This window comes from Perca fluviatilis, chromosome 3 (genome assembly GCF_010015445.1).
Source record: "Perca fluviatilis chromosome 3, GENO_Pfluv_1.0, whole genome shotgun sequence".
Taxonomy (NCBI): Eukaryota; Metazoa; Chordata; class Actinopteri; order Perciformes; family Percidae; genus Perca; species Perca fluviatilis.
The window spans coordinates 10,220,290-10,241,549 of NC_053114.1; the positions used below are offsets into that span (position 1 = coordinate 10,220,290).

At 39.6% G+C, this 21,260-nt stretch overlaps 2 protein-coding genes across 2 annotated transcripts in view; both read right to left on the reverse strand.

Moving 5' to 3' along the window:
• Positions 1 to 11,433, reverse strand: part of chsy1 (chondroitin sulfate synthase 1) — a 103,745-nt gene extending 92,312 nt beyond the window's left edge. Inside the window, exon 1 of the mRNA XM_039795210.1 lies at positions 10,671 to 11,433. Within this exon, the coding sequence (XP_039651144.1) occupies positions 10,671 to 10,981 (311 nt within the window). The 5' untranslated portion in view covers positions 10,982 to 11,433. The remainder of the gene's footprint in view (positions 1 to 10,670) is intronic.
• A 1,741-nt stretch (positions 11,434 to 13,174) lies between these two features.
• Positions 13,175 to 20,938, reverse strand: selenos (selenoprotein S). Its single transcript, XM_039795882.1, has 6 exons — positions 20,714 to 20,938; positions 18,923 to 19,054; positions 15,948 to 16,054; positions 15,164 to 15,253; positions 14,468 to 14,540; positions 13,175 to 13,783 (listed from the first exon to the last, which is right to left on the reverse strand). Exons 1-6 carry the CDS (start codon positions 20,814 to 20,816, stop codon positions 13,704 to 13,706), a joined length of 585 nt encoding a protein of 194 aa, XP_039651816.1. The 5' UTR covers positions 20,817 to 20,938; the 3' UTR covers positions 13,175 to 13,703.
• Positions 20,939 to 21,260: the final 322 nt, after the last annotated feature.

Genomic DNA, 21,260 nt, shown 5'->3' on the forward strand with positions numbered 1-21,260 from the left:
GTGTGTGTGTGTGTGTGTGTGTGTGTGTGTGTGTGTGTGTGTGTGTGTGTGTGTGTGTGTGTGTGTGTGTGTGTGTTTCAACCAACCAATCAGTGCACAGCTCATCTAAATATTCATGAGCATACAATATAATAATAATAATAATAATAAATTGAATTTATATAGCGCTTTTCATGGGCAGAAAAGTTCTTGTTTCATCCAGGGCTTTTTCACAGGGTTGCATTAGGGCCCATAGAACAGCAGCTGGGCCATTTTCAGCCCAATCAATGTTAATGTTAAACCCAGAGGAAAAACAATTCACATGGTACAAACCCAATGCTACATGTAAATCTATAATTACTACTGGCTTGCTGCTAGTTCTTACGGAGAGTTTACCTTTCAAGCTTCAATTTCTAAAGCCCCTTTAACTGATCACTGTATAACAGAAATAACACTAAATCCAACTTGTAGGAAAAAGAACAACAAAGGGTACTGGAAATGTAATACTAATTTGCTAAAAAATAAGGATTACTGTTAAAAAAAAAAAGAGAAATAATAAATGAAATTGAAATTACAGAACCCATAAATAACTATAACAATAAGTGGGAATATGTAAAATATAAAGTTAGAGAATTTTCTATAAAATTTAGCAAGGAACTTAATAAGGAAAGGAGAAAAGCAACCTGTTTTATGAAATCAGCCAGTGTTGTAGTAGGCCTGAATTGAGTAGTGAAGACAAGGAGAAACTAATGAAATTACAAACCCAATTAGATAACATATACTGTATCTTAAAAGAGCTCAAGGTGCATTTGTAAGGTCAAGAGCCAAATGGATTGAGGAGGGAGAAAAAAACACTTCATATTTCTGCAACTTAGAAAAGAGAAGACAGGAAAAGAAGGCGATAACAAGCTTACTGATAGAAGGAATAAAATGTAATCAAACTAAAGTAATAGAAAAAGAAGTTTTCACCTTTTGCAGTAAGCTCTATACATCTGCATTCTCCTGTACTGATTCCAATAGCTTCTTTGACAAAGTCATAAACTTCATACCAACCATTGATGATGTATTTAAAAGGAATTTGTGAATCAGATTTAAGAATAGAAGAATTAGATGCTGTTAGTTTGAAATTGTCAGTAAACAAATCCCCTGGCTCTGATGGACTCACTGTTAGCTTTTATACATTTTTTTTAATGATATTAGAAATATGCTGTTCAGGGCACTACAAGAATGCATTAAGAAAAGACAATAGATGCCAACTATGAAACAAGGTTTGATAAACTGCTTTCTGGATGTATTGCAACTAGACTCAAATGAGGTTTGTCCCAGATAAAAAATGAAACTCAGTCCGGGTTTCTTGGTGGAAGATCTATCCACAATAACATAAGGCTGGTTTTAGATTTGATCGATTACAGTCATCTGTTTATAGAAAGTGGATTTATTTTATTTCTAGATTTTTACAAAGCCTTTGATTCGGTAGAGCACCCATTTATTTTAAATACTCTTGAATACTTTGGATTTGGTAGAAAATGTATAGATCTAATTGGCATGTTATACAGTGACATTAACACCTGTGTAGCTTTGGAACATGGTACCTGTCCGAGATTTAAAGTTGAAGGAGGCATTAGACAAGGCTGCAACAGCTCCCCTTTATTATTTATCTTGGTTGCTGAATTTATGTCAATTATGATTAAAAATAATGGTATTGGACAAATTGTCATAAGTCAATTTGCGGATGATTCTACATTATTAGACTCTATTAATCAATTCTCTAAAGCAGCAGGCTTGAAATTAAATATTGATAAATGTGAATTATTCGCTTTACATGATCAGCCGCCTCACGTAATCTGTAACATAAAGGTTAAATTGCAAGTCAAATACTTGGGTATAACTGTCACCAGAAACAAAGAATTAAGAGAGAAAGAAAATATTTGTAAAAGAGTAGAGCAATATAAAACCATTCTTAATTCATGGTTACAAAGGGACATTATCATATTTGGTATATAAGGGTCCTTTTATCTAAAATGGAAGGCCTCTCAAAAGTTATATATCCTGCATTATCATTAGAGGTTTCAGATAAAATGGCTCAACTTATCAACAAAAATTTTAACTTCATCTGGAAAAATAAATGTCATATCAGGAAAGCGGATGCGATTAAGAGTGTTGAAGATGGTGGACTAATTGCAATTGATTTTTTGGTTATGAACGGTGTTCTTAAATTAAAATGGCTGAATTCATATACTTCAAACGAACGCTCTTTTTGGTTCAATTTTCAAAAAGTTGGGAGGTATAAATTGTTTATTGCGATGGGATTATGATCTATGTAGACTGCCAACGAAGTTATCAGATTTTCACCAGCAAGTTCGCCTCTATTGGAATTTGATTTATAAACACAATTTTACTCCTCAGAATACACTCCTATAGCCTGACAAACCAGACCCACATCAAGATGTTGGGTCTGGGAACTCACCATTGACAGGGCTCAATCTGAGGGGCGGGATAAACGGTTGTCTTTCAAATTTCCTATGCACGTAAAAGGATAGCGCTACAACCAGGCAGAGCAACGAAGAAGGTAGCGAAGATAGTTGATAGATTAAACTTTTGCCGTATCCGGTCGGCAAAACTGTGAACACATCTTCCTTTTTTAAGAATGACTTCAGTGCCGTTCTTTGTTCTTTTCCCAAAGAAAAGCTTAACTCCAAGTCTTCCAGAAGACTGTTCCCAGCAGCAGCAGCCATAAGCCCGCCCACCAACTCTATACACGATGTGATTGGCCTGACCAGAGTTTGGTTTTTCCAACTCGCAAGCCAACGGAGAGTGCCTAGACCCCCCTGGCTGCAAAATAAATTTGCTGCCACTAGGGTGCGTCTAGATTTTTAGGCTAACACCCCTATGGAATAACAGATACATATTATCCAATAGGAAGTCATTGTTTTTAGGCACTTGGATGGAAAAAGGAATTTGGAATGTGTCTCAATTAATGGATGGTTCTGGAGAATTTTTAAACCATGCAGAATTCTGTGACAAGTTTAGTCTTCAATGTTTGTTTAGAGAATACACTAAAGTAATAAAAGCCATTCCAATTCCCTTTAAAGGGTGATAGAATGCAAAACCGATTTTACCTTGTCATAGTTGAAAAATGACAGTTTGGTGGGTAAATAGCACATACATAGAACCTCAAAATCCCAATGACACCTCTTTCCTCTGCAAATCTCACAATTTGAAACTGCCTCTGAAAACAGGCAAATCTCAACGAGCCGCCGAGTTGACGTCAATTTGGCGGCTCGTTGAGATTTGCCTGTTAGAGGCTCCTCCTCATCTGGCTATAGTCTCTCTTTTTCACGCCCCAACATTTACGTAGGCTACACAACTGATTTGATATCAGGTAGTCTTCTGAATCTAGGTCGCGCAGATCTCTACTATTCCATTACAAAATTCACTTCTGAAACTTTTTTATGCGAGAAATCAATTATGTAAAGCTCAAATATGGGCCGTTTTACAAAAATGTATGGCTAATTGCAAATTTTGTCCAACTGTGTGTCGGAGTTCAGCGGCCGGTGCTGCCTGGGTTGTTACATCGCCGCCCTGCCTGTCCTCCTTCACAGACCCCGGCCTGCTGTGAGCTAGATTGAGTTCTGTCACGGCCGGCAGCCCGCGCCTGCTCAATACCCGCGCAAACTCACCCTTTCTGGGTGACTGGACTACCAAACGCCGGTGCCCTGACAGAGCCCCAGGGCCTGCAGCTCGCTGTTCTCCCTCCCCTCTTCCTGCTAAATGGCCGTTGTGTGACTGAGAGCGCGGTCAGCGAGCTTGTTACGCCTGCAATCTCTTACCGCAGGATCCAGTTAATCTTATAATGGATGTGTGTGTTGAGTTATGTAAACAAACGATCGGGGAAATAAACGCCTCTTGTCCGCGAGTCTCATTGATAGAGCCCGTGGTGAGCTGGAGTCCATCAATGAGAGCTAGCTAGCCTCCTCCTAACGAGACCTCTGAAATTCACAAAAATGCATTAAATTGAAATCTGACAATTGTTAGCTAAGCTTTGTAAGACATTGGGGAACCTGTGATATAAGTGCTGTGACGAAATTCAAACTGTAAATATACTAAAGTTATGCCGAAAGTGTAGCTAGCTAGCAGCGATCTTTTCCCATTATATTGAATGGGACATATAGCTAGCTAGCTGCTCCTCCTAACAAAACCCCTGACTTTCATAAAAATGCCTTACATTGAAATCGGACACAACGGTTAGCTTTGTAAGACCTTGGGGTAGCTGTGATATAAGTGCCGTGACGAAATTCAAATTGTAAATATGTTATAGTTATGCCGGCAGCCGGCCGCGGAGCCCTGGTAGTGCAGTAATCCACAAAGGGTGACTTTGCCCTGGGTATGGAGCCCAGCAGGCTGCCGCGCTCTCGTCAGACTGTGTGGAGCTCCTAAAGTCCGACACGTCTTACCAAATTTGCAATTGGCCATCAATTTTCGTAAAACTGCCATATTTGAGCTTTATATAGTTGATTTCTCACATAAAAAAAAGTCTCAGAAGTGAATTTGGTAACGAAACATTGCAGGGTCTGGAATATGAGACCTGCTGTATCGTCTCTAATGTGTGTATGGGGATTCGCTCAACCAATCAGCGCGCAGCTCACCTAAATATTCATGAGCATACCATATTTGGAAGAAAAGCTCTTGTTACAAATAGGGCCAAAACACAGGGATGCATAAGGGCCAATAGAATATCAACTAGGCCATTTTCAGCCCAACCAATGTTACATACCCCATTAGGAGACCTTAAGGAACAGTGTGAAATACCCTTTAAAATCATTCTATCACCCCTTTAAAACAATGACCCAACAACTTTTGGTTCATGCAAATTTTATATCAGAGATGAGGCCTCTTTGTGTTGAGGGTGTCAGTTTGATCAGCAAACCGTTCTCTAACAAATTTGTTAAGCGTGTATTATGTATAAAATATTATCCCTTTCAACTGAAAAGAAAATATATTCTCCAAGATTACAGTGATGAAGAGGCAAGAAAGATTAGGAAACAATCCTTATCGTATCCTCTCCCACCAAAAGCCAAAGAAGTGACATTTAAAATATTAAATGATATTTATCCATCAAACCACTTCCTACATGTAAAATTTAATTGGGAGAGTAACTCCTGTGTTTTTTGTGAGAACGATATTGAGACGGTCGAACGTATTTTCTTTCAGTGTGAACCGATTAATGACTTGTGGCTGTCTTTTCAATGCTGGCTTCAATCTAAAGGCTGCTACACCCATTAAACGAAATGTCAATTAAAGATGGAATATTTTTAAAGGATAAAAATCTAGAATTCTTGATAAATTACTTGATTGAGCATTGTAAATTTTATTCATAGGTGCAAATATTTAAAAAGGTCAAACCCCACATCAACGGTTGGAAGAATGAACTTAAGCTTTTTGCTACATCTTTACAATACATGACAGAGGAAAACGCCAAAAGACAATCAACCCGTTCTCACTCCCGCTTGGTCATGGTCTCTCAGAGTGCACATGGGACTGCGGGGATTGGTTCAAGTCGCGGGAAACTTCAGGTTATTGGTCAAATTTGCAGAAAAGTTGCGGTGATTGGTCAAAATTGCGAGTCGCACCAAATTTGCGGTGATTGGTTGAATTCGCGTGAATTGGCCCGATCGCAACATCGCAAAATCCTGGAGGGACTGACAAAAATAAGAATTTAACTGCTAAATGTAATTTACAAAATCCTTTCTCTCGATTACATGATTTTTGTGATCGTTACGAGGAGCAAAAATTTAAATTGCGATCAAAATTTGATTGATTTCACAGCCCTTGTCTTCATATCTACCCCTTATTGTTTGCTCTACATTTCCTACTTCCAACAAACCCATTTTTGAACTTGGCATTTATTTTGATCTCCACTACACACCTGCAAAGTCTCATGGTGGCCAAATCTGTGCACAGACATAAAAACACCTGGCAAAGTACTCAAAACTTCCTCTGTGGTAATTCCCACTACAGTAGGTCTTTCTAGGACCACATTATACAAACACACGCACACAGATTCACAAGGTGAAAACCATACCAGCACCCCACACACATTATATTGCACAATTGCTTTATCATTTTAAAAATTTTACCAAAGATCATTTCAATGGGGTAGACAAAGAAGCATTCTTATTTTTCACCTGTGTGTAGCACTCACAGGAGATTCAGCCAGCTCACAGTGCACTTTCCTGATGCACAATATACAAATAAAGCCCTAAAATGCCCAAAAGAAATCCCAGAAGATCTCAGTCAAACATGTTGAAATAAAGTCTGTGAAGCATGTTTCTATCAGATCGTCAATTGACTTTCCTCACTACATCTGCATCACAGGAAGAAAATCAAGTCAGTAACATAATTTAAAGCTCACAGACAGCAGGAGAGCATAAACTGACATGTGTGACTGTAATGTATGCTTTGGTTTTCAAAGTGCTCAAAAGATTCTTGCTAGTGTGGAAGCACAGTAAGAAGCTGCAGCAGACGGGGGAAGATTCTCACTATTGGCGCTTACCCACTGCTGGTAACAGCTCGACTCGCCTCGTCTTGACTCACCTCAGCATGGCTGGTCATCATAGCGACGCCACAGGAAACTGTTGTGACGTAATTTTCAATGCAACTCACAACCGCAATAAAGATATGAGTCAGGCTTTTCTAAGCATGACTGTAAATGATAGTAAATATTTAGTTGTTAGAGACTACGTTGAAAAATGGCAAAACTGTCATTTAACATTTTAATGCCCCTTGAAACTGATGTGTGATGGGTCCTCTACTAAAGTACCACCAAAAGCAGAAGGGAGAATTAGTGACTTGAGAAGTCAAACTTATTAGTTTTTTGACATGCATCACTATAATTTATTGCATTGCATGTGGTGGTGATCTAGCATTACAGAGAATTGCTTTCATTCAGTGCATTCACAATGACCCCAAATACTGCAAACATGGTGTCATGGACAAGCAGTGCTATGGACAAGCAGTGCTATATTTCCTCTTCACCCACATGATAGTTCCATTAAAGCCTAAAATAAGCATTCATTCCCGATAGGGCTGAACAATCTGGAAATATAATCTAATTGCAATTGTTAAATACGAATATTGTGATCATGATTTTGTATGCAATTTAAAAAAAAAAAAAGTTCCTCATCTGTATTATTATTGTTGTCATTGAAAAGTAAATGGGAATCTTACTGATCTACTGTCAGTAACAGTAAGTAGTAAGTAGCGTAACTCTCGCCAAAATGCAACCTAGGGTCTTTTTGTGAATGTACCAGAGTCAAACTTTAGTTTAAAAGCATATTTAGGACGGAAGCGCCACTTTTAAGATGTACCGTATTTTCGTTTTTCGGTCAAATGGCCTTTTGAATGTGAGTAGTAGGGGCACTTTCATGCTAGCCTCAAAATAGCTTTTTTTAAAACACTAAGAAGGCTCGACACAACATGATACTTTGCCTGAAGTATCACCAGGGTCTCTACACCTTAACTACACTGGTGCACAAGGGATATACTAAATCTGTGGCTACTTGTTTTGATATCGACTCGTTTTGACTGCCGAGGTGGTAGCGGCCGGAAACAACAAGTTGTTCAAAACTTTTGTAGTAAACTCTGGATACACAAACAATGTTGTCAACGCTTGAGTTCATGTGTAGAGCCCCTGGTGACACTTGGAGCAAAGTATCATGTTGTGTCGAGCCTTCTAGTGTTTTAAAAATAGCTATTTTGAGGCTAGCATGAAAGTGCCCCTATCACTCCCATTCAAAAGGCCATTTAACCAAAAAGACGGTAAATCTTAAAAGTGGCGCTTCCGTCCGAAATATGCTTTTAAACGAAAGTTTGACTCGGGTACATTCACAAAAAGACCCTAGGTTGCATTTTGGCGAGAGTTACGCTTTAACATTGGGACAGCGGTGCCCTAAAGGTTAAACATTTGAGCTTGGGACCGGGAAGTCACCAGTTCAATCCCCAGACCGGCAGGATAAAATCTGGGTGGAGAAAGTGAAAGAGCACCTCCCTCATTACCACCACTGAGGTGCCCCGCTCCAGTGTCCAGCAGATCAGACTGCGGTTGTACTGGGCAGCTTCCAGGTATGAATGTGCAGCTTCCAGGTATGAATGTGTAACTCTGTGAATGAGACAGGTCGTCGTTGCAAATGAGAAATTGTTCTCTATCGACTTACCTGGATAAATAAAGGTTAAAAAAAATAACACTGAAGTGCACACTGACTATGGCTCTACCACTCTAAACTATTTAGATAAGTCAAAGCCTCTTTGTAAACATGTTTTGTTCATCTACTCTCTCTGGAATATGTTGCATCTAAAATTTCCCTTGGGATGAATAAAGTATCTATCTATCTATCTATCTATCTATCTATCTATCTATCTATCTATCTATCTATCTATCTATCTATCAATCATGGATTGTAGGTGCATGTAAAACCTGCAGGGCAAGGTGTCTCTGACATTGGTTGGTTCAATTGTAGTCTGGATCAACGGAAGAACATTTCCAGAATAATTGCCTGTCATCCTGATGTCCCTTACCTTCCGCTCTCTGTGTTTTGCCGTTCTCAAAATCCCTTTGCTTCAGGAAACAACAGACTTCGATCTAGCAAGCTACACGCTGAAGTTTTGCCGTAATCTTCATTTAATATTGTGTGTGGTGTATTCGTTTATCGGTATGCAAATGTTTCACCAAAACAAGTTCATTCCCAAGACTATTTTGCAGATATTTAGCTCCGCCCCAAAATGATTGTGATTAGTTTCAAAAAATGCAAACAACCCAGAATGTATCTGTGGAGAAAGGTCTTGCAATACGAGACAAGCTACATTATGTTACATTTCATTTAGCTGCTGCTTTTATCCAAAGTGACTTAGAATTGCTACAATATATATATCAGAGGTTGCACGCCTCTGGAGCAACTAGGGGTTAAGTGTCTTGCTCAGGGACACATTGGTTGATGTATCATTGTGTAGCATTAAAAGAAGAACTAGGTTTAACACGGTGTTCTTTTATCGGAATAAAAAACCCATCTAAATCTACTGCTGATAGACGGGTCATTTACAGCGCAGTCTAGATGGGTCTTATTAAAACTAGAAGCCCATTATGAAGCCCAGACAACAATCTGCTGCACCACCATCAATGGAACGGTTAGTATCAAAGCCTTGGAAGAAGGTTAAGGCCTAAGTCCAATTCTATAGAGCCCTGAAAGAATTCCTTTGGTGTAAACATTAGTAATGCTTTCTACACCACCTATCTGTGTAATAATATTGAAGTTATTGTACTTTAGATTTTGTGAATTTCACACAATGATCCTAACTTATGAAAACACTGTGATGAGGCGAGGCTGTTGTTGTGAGATCCTCCAGCTAAACACATTTTCTACAAAGTTCTCAACTAGCATCAGATTACTGAACTGAACATAAAAACAATTTCCTGAATGGAGATGCCCTTAACTTGTTTGTTAAAAACACTGGAGAGCATCTCCAGTGTTTTTCACATAGTATGTGAAACTACAAAAAACTGACCTTACATTTGAATAATAACATTGATCGTTGAACGGACTATATTCTCTCTAGTCTTAATCACCTTGAGAGATTTAAAAATCTACTATGCAGCACTGAATATATAATTTGTTTAGTGGCACGTTAGAACACTCTCCATTAAGTATGGACATATTATAGGTATGTGCTTCTTTAAGTTTTACTCAGATTTATTTTTTAGGGAAAACACCTGCCCTGAACCAATATAATCAGTGCAGGAGTCAACAATGAGTACATTAGAGTCATGAGCTTCTGTATGTGCTCCCAGGAGATATTCAGTGCAAATGTCAGGACGCCTTTACAGAAACATCAACTTCTAACTTGAGTATGACTCTATATGTAGTGCAGTGAGGAAATGCCAGCACTTAGTCTGACGTCTGATGTGAGTCTATTAGATGGCTGTTGAAATGAAAAGGTTTGAGAAGCCCTGGTTGGCTTCTTGACAATGCAAATAACTGTTAGTTTAAGTCATATCCCAGATCTGTCAGGCTTAAGTTTGGAGAAATGTGCCTAAAATTATGCAGCAGACATGTAGAATATTTTTCATTTGATAAAAGAGTGCAGCCATGAAAAATACCTGTCTTGGTTTAAATTTTATACTCAGTGTTAACATCATAGCATCAATGAAAAGGCACAATATGATGCACAATATTTCTTATTCTGACAGACAGAGTTGACTATGATTATCTGACCTTAAAGCTACTTAAGGGGACGTAAAAAATAGATTTTAACAATCAGGTTATAGTAATCTCAGCACAAACTATATACAGTACATATTACGCAGCCCCTAATTTGGTACATGTGTGTTTTCTTGTCCATTCTTGGGCTGGGTGCTAGCGATCAATGTGGACCAATGACAAACGGTGAAAATGGGTAGAAATAACTGCGGCTAGCCAGCTAACTTACCTAATAAATATAGCTATTGTTAAAGGCCCTCTAAATCGAATTCGAGTATTTGTATCGCTCCATGTCAATCGAGGTAAGCTTATTAAGAAGCCAACATTAAAGTGCTAAAGGTATAAAGTGAAATTGGTAGACCATTACCTTACTATTAGACGAGTGTGTTAAGCATGGGTATTTGTGGAAAAAGCAGCATTTTTCTCTGACACGTCACATACCTATGTGCCGCTACGGCTCGGCTACTCAGGTACTTCTGGGCAGTCATGACACCAACGAACAGGAAATTATTGGACCTGGAGCCAGGTTTCTCGGTCGCCGGTGAACCGTTATCTTGAGGTGGCCACAGTACTCCGCCGTATTCCTCTCTGTGACCCCCGTTTAACCCACAGCCGGCAGGGTTTGCCTTTCGTTTTTGTCCAGCTTTCTTCAACTCGGTCGCCTTGGGTAAGATGAGTCTGGAAGCCAGAGTGAACCCGACAACCAGTCCCAACAGAACACTAAACCATGCTCTTCGGCTTCGACCTGCCATTCCCCAAAACTTCACCAGCACACTGTGTATCCTCGCTGTATCCTAAGTCAGCGCGTCTTAAAAAATAACCATTAACAAAAAAAAATTTAAAAAAATTGAATAAAACAACAAAAAACAGATAGGTAGTTGGGCTCCTATGGCTCAAGAAAAACCGGGCTCACACACACTCTCTCATAGTAGAAAAGCGCTTTTCTTCCAGTTGCCTACGTAGCATCACAGCAGTCTCCTTGAAACTGCCACCTGAACCGTTCTCTGCCGATGCTTCATCTGCTCATCAAACTGTCCCACTATAGACCATCGGCAAACTTCAACGCCGGTCGACAAATGCAGCAGTTTCTTTCTTTGCCTTAAATAGCGGCCCCATTCTCGCCATTATCTCGCCACTGGAAGAATGTCTGACTGTCGAGATCGCTGATCGCGAAGGGTTTAACAGTGGTTTTGACTCAACGGGCTTTCCGTAGAAGCGCTCTGACTGGGTCCGTTCCAAAGTGGGAGAGGCCGGAAGTACTTTTCTCTGTTCATTTTTTCTGTCATCACTGTTCTTCACGTGGCTTAATACAGAAGCACAGACTATCCCGGATAATGTAACGATCATATAAGTATACGCTAAGACTACCTGTTTCAATTATTTCAACTTTGTTTCCGAGAAAGTTTTATCCGTCATTTTAGGTTCTGAACTGCTTTAAATACTACAATACCCATGAGCCTCAGCCGCCGTTTCCATGGGAAGTATCCAGTCTGAGGCGCGGTAGCGATTTCAAAACACTTCGTTGTAGCAGTTGTTAACATAACACGGCGGCATAGTTGCTGAATACAACTAAAATTGACCCCAAAATTAAAAGTGAATTGTTATTAGATAATCCGTATTCGCAACAGCCTTTGACTTCCAATCGTGCGGCCTATGTGACAGAAATGTAAGCTTGGTGATTGGATGATGCCGAACTGCACCTTGGGAGTCGTAGTGTTTACCATTATTAATTACTATGACACCAGACGTGATGATCGGCCACTTCTTCACCAATAATAATAATAATTATTACTTTTATTTATATAGCGCCTTTCATGAAACCCAAGGACACTTTACATAATTACTGTGGCTAAGCTAAAGGAGGTTGCAGGCTGTGGTAAACAGGTGGTTTCAGGAGTTAAAAAAAAAAAAATGTCCACAGTAGTGGCGCCCGGAAAGCTGCTGGACAGCAAAAATTACTTTTTTTTATAGCCTGAGGTATAAAGAATTGATTTTGTTTATTTATTTTTGCTACGTTAGGCCTATCTAATATTCTACTTTGACTACACCTACGTAACAGAAAACATTACCAAAAACTATTGTCAAGTAGGCGTCCCCAAACGCAGCATGTGTCACAGCTCTCTGGTCTCGGGCTCCCCCATGTGGTTGTAGTTGGTAAAATCAGATACATTATGAAATTAAACATTTAAAACTTAATTTAAAATTTAATTATTTACAAATTTGGCAACACTGGACCTTCATCTGGTGGCCCTGTCTTTTTAGACAGCCCACTTTGTTTTTCTAGGGTCCCCTGACACATTAATCAGGCAAAACCAATCTAATTTTATGCTACATAAGTATATTTGTGACAACAGTTTGAAATGGTTTGCAGTCATGTTTTTTTTTTTTCCTTTCTCCAAGCTTCAATTGCAACAACAATCCTTATCAATTCTATCCCGAACATTTTAACTGACTTCACTGTACAGGCTGGAAGCCACAGATTTGCCACGTTTACTATAGATCACGCAAACTCAAAGGAGATGCAGGGTTTATGAGAGGATCGCAAAGTGTAGAGGCCACAAAGACTACAAAGCAACTGGGACTCTCAGAGAAGGTGAATTATCACCATCACCTGTTGTGAAGCAGCCGATGAATTGTGGGTTATACTGGGAAGAGAATCAGGCTTAATGTATGTACATCAAGTGTGTGTCGGCATTTATCAAAGATGGGTCTCAGTTGTCTGTTTTCTTGCTGGCACTTGCATTTAAAGTATAAGTCTGGTGATATTATATTATTTATAATTTAACCTTTATCTAACCAGTTGAGAGGCCCACTGATATTAAAAACCTCTTTACCAAGGGAGCACTGGCCAAGACAGCAGCAGGTGATATCCGTGAGACTTCCTGGATAAGTGTTTATAGCATTGTGCATCTGCAGGTGCTTGTGGATTCCCAGCTGGACAAATACCCAGTGACCAAATCTTTATTGCATAAAAACAGACATACCCTCCTTACATTTTGTTCAAAATGTTAATTAACTATATGCCCACCAGCTACAGCTGCTGTAGTAATATCAAGTCTAAAGCTATGGTGGTACACATTTAAAAAAAAAAAAAAAAAAAACACACTGACTGTGAAATTCATCAGCCAAACCTAATGGTTACATACCATTTACAGGAATGGCGTCATTACAAGCTTTCAATTCCAAAATGCATTTGTCCCTTAGCAATATGATTCATTATTATCACAGTATATTTGATGCTTAATAAGGCAGAGAGTTTAGAGAGTAAATAAACAAGCAGAAAGGATAGCAGGTATATGCTACCAACGATCAACACCCCCTGAAAGTATGGAGCAGGTTAAAAAAAATATATATATATTTGTCTAAAGCGTGGGTTTGGTGCTACTGTCAGCTTGGTTCAGTCAGTCAGTGTGCCCATCAGGATGTCAGAGGTCAAAAGGTCATACAGACCAATGTCTCTAACCTTCTTTAACCTCATCCACCAGATGACGGTCCTCTCCTGCCAGGTCTCCAGGAGCAGGAGCCTCCTCCCTGTCCAGTCAGGGGATTGTAGTCTGAAACACACACAAGATCAGAATGCTCACTGCTGACCCATCCAACACGGAGATGCACAGACGGAGCAAATATCTCCGCCATGGAAATGTGTCTGCGCATAAAAGATTGTTTTACTTGTGAAATCATGAATACAGTGAGTTATAAATGCAGACATGCGTTTTTGCAGGAGAAGCACTGATTTTTAAAGTGGGTCTATCCCCTGACGCGGGTGTTTACTGGTGGCACAGAGCATCAGAGGTACTGCTGTGGTCAGAGGTGAAATAGGCTTGAAACTTTTTACCAGAGTGAGAAGTGAAACACTTTATTCAGCCTGGTCTGATCAAAAGAGACCGTAGATAAAAATGAGCTTTAAGTCATCTCATGGTAACATTTAACAGTGCCTGATATTCATTCTTTAAAGTTTGTGTTTGTTTGTTTGTGCAATTATGTGCAATACTCGCCATCCCGCACTGAAATTCAGGCTCTGTTTACGTTTAATATTATACATGGTCACTTACAAATAAAATAAGTACAATACATTAAGTGTAAGTTCATTACAATTCTAGCTACATTGTGTAGATAAAAAGGACATGTCCGGTATTAAAAAAACAAACAAAAAAAACAGGAGGAATCCATCATAGTGTCTATTTAAAGCTGCAGTGTGTACCGACTGTGCTCCAGCTCCTGTCCTGTGAAGTACATACCTGCACCGCGAAGTGGCTTCTTGTCTGCCTTTGGTTTCAGCACTGTTGTTGATGAGCTGGCCTCTCCAGTGGCCTGTAGTGATAAGGATTGATCAGACACTACAGTGAGGGACTTAGACCATGACCACACGTATCCGTGTAAATGGGTTAGTCTTGGTTAACAGCCTTTACAACCTTTGATCAAATCACTGTTTAGAGACCATGTTGGTGACAACAGTTGTGTGATCAATAATACAAAAACACACAGTGATCTTAAAGATTCAGAGGAAACCAAATGTTCTTAAACCTGCTGACGCCAAACAGAGTAACGTTATCCGGAGGGGTGGCTGTTATTGTACCAGCAGATCAGTTTGAAGTACTTGAGGGAGTAATGGGACAATACAGAGCAGCCACAGTGATCACCTCCAACTCCTCAGCAAGCTTACCAACTGCTGCTGTGTGACAAACTACTAAATGGTATCATGACAAACTGAAATGTGAGCTAATGGTATCATTACATCCCTGGCAGTAAAAGAGAGGTAAAGATTTTTTTTTTATTATTTTGTGTTAACTTATAGAAAATTATTAATTAATTAATTAATTATTAATTTGAAATAAATCCTGTTCAATATGATTTGAAATGTTAAATGTTTTAAAATGTGTCCACAGTAGATTAAGGAACTGTAGAAAAAGACAGTTCCAGGTGATTAAACTCACCTGAGAAGGTTGTGCAGTTCCTTTGTAACTCTTTCCCTGTTGCATACACTCCCATATCTCTATTTTCTGCTTCCTCTTCTCTTCTTCTTGCTGTTCACAAAATACATCACGTATTCAGTTTAGGTCTGACATTATAACACTTATCAGTTCAATTTTCTAAGCACAAACGGACATTTGGAAAAACAGAAAAATGGGTTCAAATATCAAATTTTTCATTTTTTCCACCTTGACAAAATTTAAAAAAAAAATAATTATATCTTTAACCAGTTTTTCCAATTTTCTGTTTTTATTCAAAGGATCAGAAATTGAGAAAATTACAAAATTGTGTCTGAGCTCCAATTATTCAATACTGCAATGGTATTCTCTTCCTCTACTTTGCGGAATATACAGGTCATTAACTGCATATGGACCAAAAAAAATAAATAAATAAAAACACAACAAAAAAACTGATAAACTTTGGAGTCAGAGGTGCTTGCAACTGATGGTTTCGAGTGGGGGGCGGGGCGTAGCTAGGCGGAACGAGGGAGAGAATATCATTGCAGTATTGAATAATTGGAGCCCAGACGCAATTTTGTCATTTTCTAAATTTCTGATCCTCTGAATAAAAACAGAAAATTGGAAAGACAGTTTAAAGATGCAATTTTTTTAATTTGTCAAGACGGAGAAAAATTGGATATTGGAACCAATTTTTCCAAATGTCCGTTTGTGCTTAGAAAATTGAACCGATAAGCGTTACACTGACCACCATCATCTTTCTTTTAAACATGTCATTTCACTACTGCACCTGTTTCTGTTTCTCTCTGAAGATGCTAGCTTTGGCATCAAGCTCCTCTTGCATCTTTCTCCGAGCTGCTTCCATGGCTTCTTGTCTTCTTGCCACTAACACGGCATCTTAATGAAGAAGAAAAAAAAAACTGACATTTAGCCCTTCACTAATAAAAAGTGAATCACAATGACAAAACTCTTAGCCGATAGCTAATAGACAATCTAGCATCGAGTTGATCAGGTTATTGATTGTGGCCTGTGGAATGTTGGTCCACTCCTCTTCAATGGCTGTGCGAAGTGTCTAGATATTGGCAGGACCTGGAACACACGGTCGTATACGCCGATCCAGAGCATCCCAAACATGCTCAGTGGGCGACATGTCTGGTCAATATGCTTGCCATGCAAGAACTGGGATGTTTTCAGCTTCCAGGAATTGTGTACAGATCCTTGCAACAAGGGGCCGTGCATTATCATGCTACAACATGAGGTGATGGTCGTGGATGAATGGCACAACAATGGGGCCCAGGATCTCGTCATGGTATCTGTGCATTCAAAATGCAATCAATAAAATGCACCCGTGTTCATTGTCAATAACATACGCCCGCCCATACCATAACCTCACTGCCACCATGGGCCACTCGATCCACAACATTGACATCAGCAAACCGCTCACCCACACGACGCCATACACACTGTCTGCCATCTGCCCTGTACAGTGTAAACTGGGATTCATCCGTGAAGAGAACACCTCTTCAAAAGTGCCAGACGCCATTGAATGTGAGCATTTGCACACTCAAGTTGGTTACGATGACGAACTGCAGTCAGGTCGAGACCCCGATGAGGACGACGAGCATGCAGATGGGCTTCCCCGAGACGGTTTCTGACAGTTTGTGCAGAAATTCTTTGGTTATGCAAACCGATTGTTGCAGCAGCTGTCCGGGGGGCAGGTCTCAGACGATCTTGGAGGTGAAGATGCTGGATGTGGAGGTCCTGGGTTGGTGTGGTTACACGTGGTCTGCGGTTGTGAGGCCAGTTGGATGTACTGCCAAATTTTCTGAAACGCCTTTGGAGACAGCTTACGGTAGAGAAATGAACATTCAATTCACGGGCAACAGCTCTGGTGGACATTCCTGCAGTAGAATGCCAACTGCATGCTCCCTCAAAACTTGCGACATCTGTGGCATTGTGCAATCTGATAAAACTGCACATTTTAGAGTGGCCTTTTACTATGGCCGGCCTAAGGCACACCTGCGCAATAATCATGCTGTCTAATCAGCATCTTGGGATGCTATGCCACACCTGTGAGGTGGATGGATTATCTCAGCAAAGGGGAAGTGCTCACTAACACAGATTTGGATAGATTTGTCAACAATATTTGAGAGAAATAAGCCTTTTGTGTACATAGAAAAAGTCTTAGATCTTAGAGTTCAGCTCATGAAAAATGGGGGCAAAAACAAAAGTGTTACGTTTATAATTTTGTTCAGTGTATTTTAGAAAACAGAATAGGGGCAATAGTCTGGAAACACAAATATGTTTCCACAGACTGGTGCTACAGTAGGCAACACCTGCATCATCACCTGTTTTGAACTAGTGTAAAGTATATGTAGCATGATACACTGAATGAGATTATGTTTGATTCCATTGACTCATATTTTCTTGAGCTAGCGTTGTCTTGGTAACTTTGTAGCATGTATGTAAACAGGTACTGGGAAGTGCTGGGGCCCGTTTCAGGAAGGAGGTTTAACAAACTGAGTCTAACCCTGATGTCGGAGTTGATTTACCCTGAGATGGGAAACTGAGTTTTCGGTTTCAGAACAGCTGATAGGAGTTGGTTAAATCAACTCAGAGTAGGTTCACGCGCATGCACCACCACAATAAAAAGGTAGCATGAATGGAGCCATGATAATGCAATTCACCATGGTAACAACCACAAACAAACCGGTCTGCGGAAATACTCATGCGCACATACAGCGAGTTTGAACATGTATTTCGTTAAAAAAGCTACACAGCGGCTGCTGCAAAAGAGAATTTGCGTGGGAGAAAATTGCTGCTAGAGTAAATGCGTTCCATATCCCAATATAGTGTATTAATATCATATTTAATCATTAGTAGCCTATACTATTACTGGTGAAATGGAATTGAACCTATAATGTATTTCATTTAGGTGCAATACTGGGGGCAAAAAAGTCCTAGGCCTACTAATCCCATTCTGAGGCTGCACCATCATTAACAAAATTATAATTCATAATCTTTTATTTCAAAAGGGTTTACATCATGCACCTGCAATAGTGTGGAACTCCTTTACTGGTTTGTGTCCAGGAAACTCTACAAAAACGTGTAAAACACATTTCAGAGTGAGTCACACTCTTCTGACGGCGCTTTGCTATACAGTGGCTTTACTGATATGCTCCGCATCACCAATGTTGTAAAGGAAACTGCCGTTTGCAAAGAAAAACGTAATGTGACACAAATAATCCGCTTGGATGTAGAGCATGTCCACGATGGGTGATGTTAGTGATAGGAGGGCGGATAAGGTTATGTAGGCTACATAACTGATAGACGATAAAAGAAACGATACTGCTCAAATAGGAAGTTATCTGGAAATTAAAATGCGTCGGGGCCTCAATATCATCTCCCGACATACTCTATGTTTAAAACCCTGCGAAGTAATACAGCTTCTTCATCAACTGGATCGTCGACAAAAGGAAATGCCAGGTTTTTAATAAACCAACACTGCAGATAACAAATGTTAAAATGCGCTAAAATGTGCCCGATACAGACTGAATGAGGAAATGAAAGAGCACTGTGTCAGAGTTAGGAGACTGAGAGAAACTTGAGGTTTATTGAAGAAAACCTGCTCCCGATCAGGTTAGCCTCACAGGCTCAGTTACCTCTCTTTCTGAAACAGAAAACCTAGAGTCTCCCTCATCTCAGGGTTAACAAACTCAGAGTTTTCATTAAACCTGCTTTCTGAAACGGACCCCTGGTGCTGACCTTGCGGTGTTTGTGGGGGGGAGCTGCGAGAGCTCTGGCTGGATCTCCTCTTGCTCAGGTGCTGGATGACCAGGTAGACCAGAACAGTCACAACCAGCAGGTACCATCCATACTGGGACAGAAGCTCTCCTACTGTGGGGGGCAGGAGCAAACACATCATGCATCTTCTTTTAAAAACAACTTTATTTGACAGATGCCAGATTAAAAAAAAAAAAAAAAAAAAGGAGATTTACAATTAAGTTTTAATAACTCTGATCACGTTAATAAAAAGAATATGGGATGACAGAAAATATTGGGTAAATATGAGTAAATAAGATAACAGTTTTTGAACTTAATAAAACCAGTTCCTTACATGGATTAATATGATATTCATTATTTGGTCTGATATTCATGATTGGTTATCATTAAAAATTGATAACCTACTGACATTTACTACAATATAATTTATTTTATAGACAACTTGGATGCAAACACTTCAAACAGGTCATTATTTTGGGTAAATATCATAATCATACCTATAAAGAGGAAAGGTTGTACTCCCTCTTTCACTGTGTTAATTTGTAATTTTGCTTACTACTTTAAATCGCTGAAAGGAATGGTAAATATGAATAGAAAATCTCAATCTCTGCGTTCCAGAAACAATTTTTAGCCCGTAAGTTACGACTTCAAGTCACGTCTCACGATATGGTAGCGTTCCAGGCAAAGTCACAAGCTGGCTAACTAAACAATGTGCCGTTGGTAGGGTTCAGGTTAGCTAGCGGCTACCTAACATTGACGTTAGCTAGCGCTAGGTGATACTAGAGATTTCTAGTCGGCGACATATTTGGGGCTTCATTTAATAAACATAACCTGTAGTAGTACACAATCGTATTTGTATTGCTTCGATTACAACTTTATCTTGCCTATTTATGTCTATTTATTTCTATTTTTCTCTTATTACTATTAATCACCGGCGGCTGTACAGTATCAACAGGTGTCGCCATTGTTTTTTATGTGTGTGTGTGACGTCAAAAACTGTAACTGGGAGTACAACGATCTGGTACGAGTTCACGGGTAGCAAGTTACGGTTTGACTGCCGTTCCAGGGCACTTTCACGAGTAGAAGGTTGTGAAAACACGGGTTACGATTTGCCTGGAACGCAGCATAATCATAATAAAGTGTCGCTTGTCTTGCACTTCTATGCTCTTTGTCTGCCTGAATGTTTCTCTTTTTTTGTTTGGTTGTCATAAACTCAACCTTTTGGCTCTAGTATAATTTACTATACTATGCTTTATTATAATTTTATAATAAAGCGTTATTTACACAATTGTAGATTCAGTTCCATCCTTCATCTTTGTATATTTACAAAGTAAAGTTTGTATTCTTCCGGAGAGGGTCACATGATTCGGGCGTGACAAATTAGATAAGGGCACGTCGTGACTTATCCAAAACGTCGTTTCGACCTTATATATGGTTTCGACAGATCTTCGTTTCTGCCGTCCTTATAATAATAACACATCATGGTTTCAGTTCAGACAAACGCAACCCCGGAGTTTACACAAGTAAAACTGGGTCAGCAGCTTTTTCAAATGTCATGTTGCTCACAGTACCGAGTACCGTATGTTGGCAAAAGACGTACGTGTTGGTTTTAGACTCCAAATAACGTGAACATCTGATGTAACGTTATTTCAAAACAAACAGTGCTAACTACGAAGCACGGTTATTGTTACTCAAAACACTATTTATGTTAGTTAAATCAGAATTAACGTATCCTATATTAAATTAATTGGTCTTGTTATCATGCCACATTACCAGTTAGGCTTATGGAACTCAGATCCTGGTTTTTGAGGGGCGCCTTCTCCACCTGGTAGAGCGAGCCATCGTCATTGACATCTGTAATCTCCACATCATCCATATCAGACTAAAATAAAAGCCGTCCGTTTAGGGCACGAAAACGTATCTCCCGTCTGGCGTTGCAAACCTTAGCTCCTTCCCATGTCAACCATATTTGTTAGAACTGGCTGCTTCTTTTGATTTTATAGCGGATTGCGACAGTTACTGCGCATATACCGCCACCCACTGTACCGGAGTATGTAATGAGATATTGTCCCTGGATTACTTTACATCGTAAGGTAAATAAATAAAAAATCGCATAGCTTTAATAATAATTAAAGGGAAACAAAACAAAAGAAGCAAGTAACAGCTTAATACTCATGCATATTCCCATCTCAATCAAATATTCCACAACCGGTTTTTTGGGTGTCCGGTACCCCATCTCCTCCTGTTGCTCCCAGAATACCAGCAAGATCCCATTCCTGTGTCATCATGGAAAAACGTGGTCCTGGAGGGACCTTCTGTA

Excerpts from the sequence above, each read along its gene's own strand:
- selenos (XM_039795882.1), bottom strand. The coding sequence starts at position 20,816 with ATGGATGATGTGGAGATTACAGATGTCAATGACGATGGCTCGCTCTAC. Across the intron at positions 19,055-20,713 it reads GAGTTCCATAAGCCTAACTG|TAGGAGAGCTTCTGTCCCAG; the intron begins GTAATGTGGCAT and ends TGCCCCCCACAG. Across the intron at positions 13,784-14,467 it reads GAAGCCACTTCGCGGTGCAG|ACTACAATCCCCTGACTGGA; the intron begins GTATGTACTTCA and ends TGTGTGTTTCAG.